The following is a 12993-nucleotide window of genomic DNA, read 5'->3' as shown; positions in this document are numbered from 1 at the left end:
TATTTAAAACAAAAATAAGCTTCATGTTCTCAACTACCTCACTATATTGGTAGTTGTATAAAAGTTGTCCTCAAATTGTCAGGCCATTATGTATTTTACCTCGAATGACCTTTGGATATCACCTGGTTTAAAGATTCTAAGAATCATTTTTCCCAGCTTTTCAGTAGTATCATGACCCTAACAAAGTTTCAGAATTGATGAGCCTTAATTCATTCCTTTATTATTAAAGATAGACAAGTAAGTACTTACTGGCATTCTTGTGAATTCCTTGAGTTGACTCTGCTGAGTTTTGACAAAACAGGACTTTTCCCACTTGAACAAGGCCCAACATGCCTTGCTCTGAGCACTTTTTTTTTTTATTTTGGATTTGTTTATTTAATCTTTCCATTATCCTTGTAAGTGCTACATTGTCTGTTCCCATCACATAATTAAAGAAAGTGAGACATCAAGTTACATGGCTCACCCTAGATCCCATCATGAGTGAACCACAGAGTAGGCATTCCGATTCCAGACTGTATGTTAAACACCCACCACCCCTCCTAGAAGATTCATGGCGGCACTGTGAGGACAGTAAACAGGGTCAAGACTTTATGAGATGGAATTTGGGATGTAAAAATGGTTCTTGTTTGTTGAAAACTAAATGAAGCTTTTTAAATGAGCTTCTGTGAACATACTGTATTTTTCTTTCCCCCCTAGCACGCAATGATGCTGCCTGTTTTGACCCATCATATCCGCTACCACCAATGCCTGATGCATCTCGACAAGTTGATAGGATATACTTTCCAAGATCGTTGTCTGTTACAGGTAAGAATTACTCTCCTGTAAACTCACGTAATAAAACTCACATAATAGCAAGAGAGGAATGATTCATCTTGCAAGTTACAGATGGGGCAGTGAATTCTCTGTTCTGGGAAATGATGAGAATGTTTGCAAGTGGCTCTCTCCATTACTCTACTCTGGTTGCTGCCTCCACTTTTAGATCCTTTTTCTCACATTTTTTGAAGCTGTCTGCAATGAGAGAACCGAAAGCCAAAATTTGCCTGTCAAAACCTGATCCCCCTCTTTCATTTGGATCTTTTTTCACAGGTACTGATTATTGGAATTTGTGGATTTTTAGGCTCTTTTTCAGATAAGGCCTTGCACTAAAGTTCTAGAAAATTGACACTGTATAAAATTAAGATGAAAAGACTGGGCTTAAAATTTGATTGAATAGATCTCTGTCCCATTTCATTTAAGATAATAGAAAGACTCCTGCACTTAATTTTAAACTAAAGTTGTTTCATTGACATTTTAGCTGGCCATGACTCACCCAAGTCATCACTTGAATTTTGGAATGAATCCTGATCATGCCAGGAATTCATTGTCGAACTGTGGGATACGGCAGCCCAAATATGGAGACAGAAAAGTTCATCACATGCACATGCGGAAGAAAGGTATATTTGGAATCTTCTCTTTTGGCCAGTGTCCCTTGTTGAAAATTAAATCCCCAGTGAGAATGGTTTCCTAGGTGACTGTTTCATCCTCTTATTCTTTAGGGCTTCCTAATCCACATGTAATAATAACATTCAATTGAGAGCATTGTATTAAGAGTGGATGAATTTTAAAATCATTTCTCACTCTTATCAAGTGTTTTTAAAAAACTGTAAGTTGTAGATATGCAGATATTAAGTCAAGTGGTTTGTTTTGAATTCAAATTGGAATGAGATAAATTTTAATATTATGATAGTGCTAGAATGCTTTTAATAGTAATTACTTGTTTATTTTTTAATAGGAATTAATACCTTAATAAATATTATGTCACGTCTTGGCCAAGATGACCCAACTCCTTCTAGGTAATGTAAAAAAAAAAAAATCGTAGCAACTTTATCAACATATAATTCATATGCTATACAATTAAACCTTTCCAAGTGTTCAGCAAGTGGTTTTGATATTGTATACAAAGTACTGTAACCATTATCACTGTTGAAAATTAGAGCATTTTTATCACCTCAGCATAAGACCTTATACTTTCCCATTTCTGCCCATTATGGACATTCTATATTCACAGGATATTCCTCTCTTATTTAGGGTAGTGTTTTCATAATTTATCCGTGTTGGAATGTGTATTAGTATTTCTTTTCTCTTTGTTGCCAACTGATATTTCATAGTATGGATATCTTCTTGTCAGTTGATGAGCATGTGGTGTTTTTCTTTTTTTCTTTTTTTTTTTGGATACTACTACTAACATTGCTTTGAATATTTTTGTTGTAACTTTTTGTGGATTTTTTTTTCTACCTTTTTTTGGGGGGAGGCATATAAGTGAAATTATTGCGTCATCTGATAACTTTATTTCGCATTTAATTTGTAGACTATTGTAGACTATTTCCAAGTGGTTGTACCATTTTCCATTCCCTGTGATAATATGCAAGTGTGATGATTTCTTTGCTTCTTCCCTAATCTTTGTTGATGTCAATCTTAAATCTAGATATTCCACTGAGTACACATTGTAGTTTTGTTTGTGTTATTCCGATGGCTAATGAATGATGTCAAACCTCTTCACATTCTTTTTTTCTTTATTGGGGGGATTAATGGTTTATATTTTACAGTAAAATACAGTAGTTGGTACATATGTAACGTTTTTCAGTTTTCCACATAACATTCTAACCCCCCCCCCACCTCCACCCCCACCTAGGTCCTCCTCCACCATCATGTTCCAGGACCTGAACACTTCCCCCTATACCAGAGTCCTTTACTTTGGTGCCATACACCACATCTTCACATGTTTATGGACCTTATATAATTTGTCTCTGGAGAAATCTGTTTAGAACTTTTTCCCCACTTTCAATTGGGTTACTTATTTTTATCAAGGATAAGAGAGAGGGAGAGAGAAGAGAGAAACAGAGGAGAGACACCTTTAGCACTAGTCCAGCACTTGTAACTGTACAGAGAATTTTCTTTTTTTGTATATTGTTCTTGTATTGATGAACTTCAATGCCTTACTCACTTGTTAGATATAACAGGGCATGAAAGTCTCTTTGCATAACCATTATGCTATATCGGTTCCCCGCCCAGGGTTTAATTTTTTAAGAAAAGCTATTTTTTTTCTTTTTTACATTTTAGTTATTTATTTACTGGCTACAGATAGACACTGAGATGAAGAGAGAGATGAGGGGGAACAGAGAAAATGAGAAATGCCAGCAACATGGCTTCTTTGCTGGCTCAACTTTCCCTTTGCATAGGGGGGACTGGGGCTTGAACCTAGACCCTTGTGCATTGTAACAGGTATGTTCTACCATGTGTGCCATTGCCTGGCCCCTAACTTTATCTTATTTAATTTAATTTTTTATTGAGATATTGATGGTTTATAACATACATGCTTCAAGTGCACATTTTAGCGGAGTTGGGTGGTAGCACAGCGGTTTAAGCTCAACAAAAGGGAAAAAATACAGTTTTTAAAAAATTTTTAAAAAACAAACAAACAAGTGCACATTTTATTTTTTAATTATTTAAAACATTATCTTTACAATTAGAGAGAACAAGAATATCACTCTGGCACATGTGATGCCAAGAATTGAACTTGGGTTATCCATGGGACCACCTTGCAGACTGCTAGGAGTATATTTTCTTGCCTTTTTAAACCTAAGTTACTTTATCATCCCCACCACCAAAGTACCAATACCCTGTTGTCACAGCCCATTGGGATTCTTTCATCCTTTCATCCCCCTCTGGTAACCTCAATTCTTGGTCAGAATTCAAGATTGGTATACCATTTGTCTGTTCCTTTGCTTAATAAGTAAAAAATTAATTACAGATGAGAGAAATGATGTGTTATCTGACTTTCTCCTTTTTAAATTTTTTTAATTATCTTTATTCATTTATTGGATAGACACAGCCAGAAATAGAGAGGGAAGGGAGTGGTAGAGTGGGAGAGAGACACCTGTAGCCCTGAGTCACCACTTGTGAAGCTTTCCCCTTGCAGGTGGACACTGGGGGCTGACTTTTCCCTTCCAACTTATTTCATTTAACATAGCCCATTCCAGTTCCATCCATATTTCTAATGGTTTCTTAATGGCTTCCCAACTCCCTACTTCATTTTCTTTATTTATTTCTTCTGGCTAGTGCTTCCAGAACAGTAGTGAATGGAAGTAGAGAGACTGGACTCTTCCTAATCTGAAGGGGAAAACATATTTTCATTACTGAGTATGATTATAGGTGTGGAGTTAAATAACTTAAATATATATATTTATTATTATTATTCTTTTTTACTGCGGGGGGAGGAGTGAGAGATAGAGCACTACTCAGCTTTGGCTTATGTTGGTACTGAGGAATGATCCTGGTTAGTATCTCAGAGCCTCAGACTTCAAATCATTTGCATAACATGCTATGCTTTCTTCCCAGTCCAGAGTTAGATAACTTTTATTAGATTAAGGAAGTTCCTTTCTTTTGCTAGGTGGCTGAATTTTTTTTTTATCATAAAAGTGTAGTGAATATTGTCTAATGTTTTTCCTTTATTGAGATTAAAATTTTTTTTTCTACTCTTAAACAGTGTTATATATCAATCACATAGTAATTTTCAGTCATTAAATCAGCCTTGCTTCCTTGAAATATGTCCAATTTGATCTTGGTTTATAATTATATATGATACACATTCAGTGTTTTCTTGAAACATTTTTATTACATTTAGTTTTATTAATTTGAATAGAGGTAGCAAAGTTGAGAGGGAAGGGAGAGAGAGAGGGAGGGAAAGAGAGAGAGAGGGCCCTGCAACAGTTCTTTACTACTTACGAAGCTTCTTCTCTGCAGGTGGGAACTCACAGCTTGAACCTGGTTCTTGAGTACTGTAATGTGTATGCTCAGCCAGGTGAATCTCCCCTACCCCCCCCAATTTTTAAAAATATGTTTTATCTTTTATTTTAATGAGAGAGATACAGAGTAACATAGAGAGAGGACAGAGCTTTAATCAGCACTGGTTTATGGTGGTAGGGGAGATTGTACCTGGGACTTTAGAGCCTCAAGCATGAAAGGCTTTTGCATAACCATGTTGTGCTATTGAAAATTTGTATGTCTCCTCTTATAAGATAACTGGTCTGTACTTTTCCTCTCCTGTTGTATTTCTTCCTTTCATTTGGATAATGTTGAGCTGATATAATGATTTAGAAAGTGTCATATGCCAACTTCCTTTATTCTATTCCTTGATTTTAAGAGATACCTTGATACCTTCATATAGTAATATTCTTTCATGTGGTCTTGGGTCTCTGAAGAATATGAGAGGGAAGAAGACTTGGCCCTTATAAACCCATTAACACCCTGGAGAACAGGGTGGAAGCAAACGTCTCTTGGCTGATGAGGCTGTGGTGTTGCTTCAGGAAGATCATCTGTGTGTGCTTTGAACGGCTGTACAAGTGATTGCTGGGGGAGGGGGGGCTTGCCTTTTAAAGTAGGAAGCTGAAAAATCCAAATAACCAGACTTGTCACTCCTGGGATCCAGAATTAGAGGGGCTGAATGTAGGCTGAGCAGATTTAGATATAAGTGCCCTCCATGGCCTAGAGAATGCCCAGCCGTGGCAGGCACAGCTTCCTTTTCCTTATGCAGGAATTTCCTTCAAAATTGGCTTACCTGCAGTTGCTCTCTTTAGAGGTTATCACACACCAAAAGTCTCATTCCTCTTCAGTCAAGAACTGAAAGGAAAGGCAGGATGAAACTTTAAACTCCCACTATGAAGATGATCTTAGGCCTCGCCGTGGAGTTCTGTGAGAGTCTAAGATCAGAAAAGAACTGTCTAATTAAAAGAGCTCTTAATCACACCCTCCGGGATAGTGTGGCCATGGTTTCATTTCACTCTGCCATATTATAGACTTGCCGGAGGACCCTTTCTGTATTTTAATAAGAGCAGCTCTGAGTCCCTTGCAGTCCCATTAACAAGGCAGTATAGCCCACAGACATGTACTTGTCATTGAAGAAAGCACACACTTACATTATTTTTGCCTCATCCACCCCAGTTGCAATGGTTGCACATAAGTTACGCCTTTTGAGAACTTTGTTCAGGCCTCCCAATCTGTCTTCTTTTAGTGTATTACAAAGAGGTGGCTTTCCTCCTGTGGCAGAAGAAATGAAATCTGAGGAACTGTTCTTTCTGAATTGACCATTTTGAAGAAAACAATACCATGGATAGAGTACAACAAGTACTACTCTCTCTTATCCTTTGACCTGGCCTGCACCGTCTGCTCTCAGAGGCTTTTTCCTTGCATCTGCTCCTTTTCTGCTGATGCAGAGTTGACCCCTAGTTGCTGCTGAGAAAGAAGCTGCTAACCTTGGCCACCAAGCCTGCTGCTGCAGCTTGACTGTGGCTCTGGCAGTTCCCACCTGTGCACAGCCCTGGGAGCCATGCTGAAGGGGCTCCATACCATTGAATTCAGCAGACTTTCATCCAGTGCTTTGGATTTTAAGATGACTATGTGCTTTTTAGGTGATGCCAAGGCGAGTCAGACAGTCCCCACTCACCAGGAGGGCTGGCCTTTACCCCTGGAGTAGGCTGTGAGTGCTGTAAAGACTCTTAAGTGCTTCAGTGAGGGTCAAAATGAGAACATTCACACTAAACGGTGTTGGGGCTAAGGCTAGGCCTGTGATTGTTTAGGGATTATATAGCCCAGCTTTAAGCTGAATGCTTGAATAAATGAGGTCACTGGAAACAGTTCACCTTCTCCCCTGTTTGTTTCTTCATGTGCTGTCATTAAATGGGGTGCAGCAGCCTGCTCCTTGTGAATCTTTGTTTTGAAAGCAAACACTATCAGACTGCAATGCCAGTGGATAGTTCTCCTCTCAAAGCAAACTTACTCAGAATCGTAGATGTGCAAAAAGATAAAGCGAGTAAGTATGCTAAAGCATGCTGTTTGGGGAATCTGTTCCTGGCACTGAAGGTGGACTGGAGAGGGCACTTGTAGCCCTGTGACATACTGCCACAGTCCTGCTGACATCTGTGTTATGGTACAGTTCAGGTTCTCCTGTGTGTTGTGATTCGTGTTTTGGGCTGTTTTCTTTCCTGTGCTGTAAGCATTTTTGAAAGTTTGTGGACCTGCTCTTTCCTTTTTTATTTAATTTCCTTTTGCAACAAGTGCCTTTCATAGAATGGAGGCTCAGTAGAAAAGGTATTAAAGTGATGAGTGCCAGGTTTTATCCCATCTTATTTACTTGTTGACTAGAAAAAGGGAAACAGGCATTAAGGAGGCTGTGGTCAGAGCCATCAGAGGCTTAAATGACTGGTTAGTGTTTTACTTAATCTGACTTGGGAGCAGGTAGGATTTACAGGAAGGCACAGAGACTTAAAATTAATAAATAAGAACTTCTCTATCTTGCAAAAAGCTACAAAAATAATTAACTTTCATGGTGGCATTGTCTCAAGCGGTGATGCCACCATTTTGAGAAGTGTCACTGTCTAGCCATGTGAATCTCAATGGGATAGTTGTATTTAACTTATGCAAATTGGAGGTAAAATGTTACCACAGAAAGTGTCTCTGAAGGATTAGGCATTTGGTGGCATTCAAGTAATCCATGTATTAATGATAAGACCTGTGGGAGAAAGGAAGCAGCAGCAGACTGGTAATGGAATAAGGGAATCAAGTAGTCTTATTTTGTTTTGCTTTGCATTTTGATTGGGAGAGTCATCACTAGACACAATGTGTAAGAATCCATTGATTAGTGGAGATGCATATGGAGTGTTCATTAAAGACTGCGTTTAAGGACATAGTAGTTGCACATATGTTTTCAGTTAGTTACATGTATTTTGTACTGAAGAAATAGAGTAATGAAGTGCATTGAGTGTGTGTGTGTGTGTGTGTGTGTGTGTGTGTGTGTGTGTGTGTGTGTGTATTGATTCTACCGAGTAGATTTTTTCAATTAAAATCTCAATCTGGGATCCATGGGTCATTGGGTATAACTCTGTGACCATTCCTCAGCCCAAGTGTCCTGGTAGATGTAATGAACTGAAGGAATTCCTGAAGGCTCAGCTGACCTAACTCTTAATAACTGCTTGAGACTCAAAAGAAAATACAGTTTGAACTCTCACTCCATCCATCAGATTTACCTTAGACTTGGATCCTCCAAGATAGTTTCCATAGGGTGAATGACACTGTGGACTCAATAACTCTTGGAGGTCCAAACCATTGTGTTTTTTTTTTCTATAAAGCATTTCGAATTCCTCAGAACCAAATGTGCTATATAAATGTTACAGTTAATCTAGATTTCATAATGCTTCTGTTGATTCAGTTCTCAAAAGCAAATGGAGTGTTTACTGCTCAGTAAACATCTCATCTTCAAGCTTGCTAGTATTTATAAAGGGGCTGATTAGAACAAATACAAACAATTAAAGACTGCAACAAAAGATTTGCTACTGCAGTCCTTAAGGATAACAGCTTGCAGATACACCATTGGCTTAAGAATTGTCCAGTATATTATTAAACTAAAGTGATACTTAATCTTCATTTTTACTTGTACCCTTTCTTGCCAGTGTTTAGACATAGTGTCCATGTAGAAAAGCATATCCTGGATATGACCAAGTTTATTTAATGGATTGCAAACACTTTGGAACACTGACCTTGTATTTTTAACACACTGAAAAATAGTCTAATGCTGTGGTTGTTAAAATCCTAGGCATAGTTTCTGTTCCCCTGAAAGTTTACAAAAGAAGTCAAAGTAAAAATTATGCCAGTATGACTTCATTCAAATAGTGTATGACTCAAAGCAGCTATTATTTGACTAGATGTCTCATTATTCTTTAATAAAACATAAGATAATCCAAATATGACTTTTCCGATCCAGCTCTCATCAGGGCTTCTTACTGCAAATGTGAAGTCAATTTTCCTGCAGTACTTTGGACTGGAGGGAAGAAAATGATCTTTGCCACAGAGCTGCATTTTTTATTGTACTTGTTTGTGAAAAAAAAAATAGGGTGATAATATTTTTTTTCCTGCCATTTCTTAGTTCTTGTCATCTCAGGACAGTTGGATGATGGTTTGTTTTTTGGTTTTAATTTTTTATGTATAAAAAGGAAACACTGACTAAACCATAGGGTGAGAGGGGTACAATTTTACATAATTCCCACTACCAGAACTCTGTATCCCATCCCCTCCCCTGATAGCTTTCCTATTCTTTAGCCCTCTGGGAGTATGGACCCAAGGTCATTGTGGGATGCAGAAGGTAGAAGGTCTGGCTTCTGTAATTGCTTCCCCGCTGAATTTGGGCATTGACAGGTCATTCCATACACCCACCCTCGGACATTAGTTTTTATTAATTAAAGCAACAAGGGGATTTAGGAGTTAATGTCACCTTACCATGAATACACCTCTGTTTCTCAACATTTTCATTAAGACTAATGACACCTTTGGAACTCTGGTGATATCTGACAGGAAGCAAAGCACAGTACTAAATAACTATATATATGTGTGTGTGTGTGTGTGTGTGTGTGTGTGTGTGTGTGTGTGTGTGTATGTATATATATATATATATCATGTATTCTGCAGTGGAACTTTTTAGTTAATTATGGCTAGTGGAGTAGTAACAGAAAAAAATAAATGTCTTTTTAAATCTAGTCTAGATTCTAAAAAATTATGTTATAGAGCCTAATGTTTGTTTTTTTAAAGTAAAATAGTAGGTTATGAATTCTTGAGCCTAACTATTAATTGTTTTCTCTTTATTTTTCATTTCCTATTACTGGTTATTAATTGCTTGCCAGAATGCCTTTTTTCACATAAAAAAATCATAAATCGAAGCAAGGGCTTCAATTTCAGTTTCAGAGTTTCTACCTTATTGTGCAAATCTTTCTGATTTTCTCCTATTAAATTTTCTTTTAGAATTTTTCAAATGTGCAGGAATGGAAGGGTAGGAGAATAAACTTAGTAGATATGTGAAGTAATGTAAAGTTGATCTCAAATTATCAAGTAAATGATTAGTAGCAAAGGGTTGTTCAGTTGACAAATACTTTTTATATTCTACGGTCTGTGAAACTACAGGGAGACTTTAAATCTGGAGTCTACCTTGGCATGCATGGAACATAGGCCAATGAAAGGACTATTCAGTGTTGGCATAAACTGAGTGGCCAATGTGTAAATCATTGGAGGTGACCACAGCCCTGAAAGTTCAGGTAGTTAGGACAGACTTTCCAGTTTCCCTTAAGAATGAGCAGGATTGGGACCAGGCAGTGGTGCTCCTTCCTAGTTGAGCTCACACATGCTAAAGGACCCTAGTTCAACCTCCATTCCCCACCTGCTAGAAGATGGGGAGGATGAGGACTTAGGAGCAATAAAGTAAGTGCTTCAGGTGTCTTTCTCTCTTCTCTTTCTCCCCTCCTACCCCATCCTTCTCAATTTCTCTATGTCCTATGAAATGAAAGAAAAAAAGGAAGAAAGAAAAAGATCCCTGGGAGTTGTGGATTTGAGTTGTGGATTTGTCATGAAAACACTAAGCCCCAACGACAACCCTGGTGGCAATAAACTAAATAAATAAATAAAGCAGGATTTGGGAGAATGATAGTGTGGAAACGTGAGGAGATGTATGCCTGCTACAATCCAGAGGGTGGTCAACTCTGAGGTCTAAATTGCTGTTGAAAGTGAATAAATTGGGAGACTAGTGAAAATGATGGCAGCAGATAGAGACTGGCCTAGAAAAACCAGACACCTTCAGACTTGATAGTGTGTGAGTGGATGTTTTGTGGACATCTGAGATATTCCAGGAAGGCCCGGCGAGGGAGAGAGAGGTAAGCTTCTGCTCGACCTAGGCCTGTCCAGTACCTTCTCTGCTCAGGTCTTTGAGGTTCAGTACACCCTTCTTTCCTTGTCACGTTTGCCAGCCACTCTTTCTGGCTGGCTTCTGTGATGCTGCCGCCTTCTCGCCTATAGTACATTCCCCTTTAACTGATCTCTCGGAGGCAAACCCACTGGTTCTCAGAGCTTCAGACAAACTCTGCTTCCCTTTTGCTCTAGTTAGTATCAGCTTTGTCTCCACCACTTCAAAGGAGCTTGCCCCTCAGTGGGCCCATCCATTTCCTCAGGGCTGATCAGTGCCCTTTCCTGAGTTGAATTTCTTTCTTTCTTGAAATGCATTCTTCTCTTTGACTGGAGGAAAACATTGCCTCCCCCCACCCCCACCACTTTCTCTCTCTCTGACTCTCTCTCCTATCTTCCCATCTTTCTGGTTCACCTTTCTCTTTTGCTGTTGGCCTTTCTGCTTACCCTTAACCATGTCTGCCCCCTGGACACTGTCCTGAGATGCTTAATCTCTTTATTTTTGTTTGCTTTTAAAAAAATATTTTTTAATTTATTTATTTACTGGGTAGAGAGAGAAGTCAAGAGGAGAGTATGAGATAGAGAGGGAGAGAGACACTGCTTCACTGCTTGTGATGCTTCCCTCTTACAGGTGGGGACTGGGGACTTGAACCTGGGTCCTGTAACATGTGTTTTTTGTTTGTTTTGTTTTTGACCAAAGTACTGCTTAGCTCTTTGTGGTGGTACTGGGGATTGAACCTTGGGCATATAAGCCTCAGGCATGAACGTCTTCTTGCATAACCATTATGCTATTTTCCCAGCCCAAGAGACCCTTATTCTCTACCTGCATTCTCTTCAGTGAGTAGAGGCATCCAGTTCCATCACCTGAAAGCACTCCTTATACTAACCACTCCTAAAGTGATTTATTACTAGCTTTGTCTTTGCCTAGAACTTGCAGGTTAATATAGCCAACACATGGGTAGATCTCTGTTTTTGGCTGTTTCATAAACATTTCAAGTTAACATGTTTAAAATGCTACTCTTCCTTCACCAAATTTTCACCCAGCCAAAATCTAGATATTAATCTTAGTTCTTCTCTTTGACTGAGCTTCCAGGTTCCAGCTGTCAACAGGTCTTTTTTTTTTTTTTTTTAACTTTTATTTATAAAATGAAAACACTGACAAGACCATAGGATAAGAGGGGTACAGTTCTCACCACCAGAACTCTGTATCCAATCCCTTCCTTTGATAGCTTTCCCATTCTTTATCCCTCTGGGAGTATGGACCCAAGGTCATTATGGGGTGCAGAAGGTGGAAGGTCTGGCTTCTGTTATTGCTTCCCCACTGAATGTGGTGTTGGCAGGTCCATCCATACTCCTAGCCTATCTCTCTTTTTCTCTAGTGGGGCAGAGCTCTGGGGAGGCGGGACTCCAGGACACATGGTAGGGTCGTCTGCCCAGGGAAGGCCATTGGTATCATGCTAGCATCTGGAACCTGGTGGCTGAAAAAGAGTTAAGATATAAAGCAGAACATGTTGTTGACTAATCATGAACCTAAAGGCTGGAATATTGCAGATGAAGATTTGTGGTCTCATTTTTAGAAAAGCTTCTTAGTCTATTTTAGGTATATTCCAAGGGGCCCATGACTTTACTAGTCTTTTCTGCTATAACACCAAAATGTATCTCAAGGCTAACTGCCTCTCCCCTCCTGAGCCATCACCTCTGCAGCCCAGATCATTATCCTGCCTCTTTGGGAATCCCACTGTAGTCACCTCTGCAGAGCTACTCTGTGCTATACATACTTTGTACAACAGCCTGGACAGCCCTTTAAAACTGTAAATCAAGCTATGACACATCTCTGCTCAGCCAAAGAGACCGTGATATACTTGAGTTCTGAGAACAGGTGGCCACATTGGGCTTTCTGAGGGGTAGAAGGAGGTTTTCATTGGGTCGCCTGCTGGTCATTTCAGTCTATGCTTGACATAAGAAGTAGACTCTGTGAGGCGTGCCTTCACCAAATATAATAGAGATAAAAGAAATCCAGTGTCATTTGTGCACTGAGGTGGGGATCAGGCAGGGATTCAAAAAGAAGTTAACATTTCATTGAATTTTGATGGATGATTAGGTTTTCTGTGTGACTCAATCCTGGGGGAGAATGGAAAACTCCAGGGTGGCGGAAGACTTGATTTGAATGAAGAGGCAACAACGGCTTTAGGGCCCTGTCTTTTCTGAGAGGCCCAGGCAGTTTGGAATCAGGAACCT

At 39.1% G+C, this 12993-nt stretch overlaps 1 protein-coding gene across 2 annotated transcripts in view; it reads left to right on the top strand.

The window, feature by feature from the left end:
- Window positions 1-12993, top strand: part of DROSHA (drosha ribonuclease III) — a 138067-nt gene that overhangs the window by 76233 nt on the left and 48841 nt on the right. For both annotated transcript variants that reach the window (XM_060191190.1, XM_060191191.1), the window contains exons 20-22: window positions 697-804; window positions 1295-1433; window positions 1772-1832. In XM_060191190.1, coding sequence (XP_060047173.1) covers window positions 697-804; window positions 1295-1433; window positions 1772-1832 — 308 coding nt within the window. The remainder of the gene's footprint in view (window positions 1-696; window positions 805-1294; window positions 1434-1771; window positions 1833-12993) is intronic.

Source organism: Erinaceus europaeus, chromosome 5, assembly GCF_950295315.1.
Source record: "Erinaceus europaeus chromosome 5, mEriEur2.1, whole genome shotgun sequence".
Classification (NCBI taxonomy): domain Eukaryota; kingdom Metazoa; phylum Chordata; class Mammalia; order Eulipotyphla; family Erinaceidae; genus Erinaceus; species Erinaceus europaeus.
This window is presented reverse-complemented; position numbering and strand designations above follow the sequence as displayed.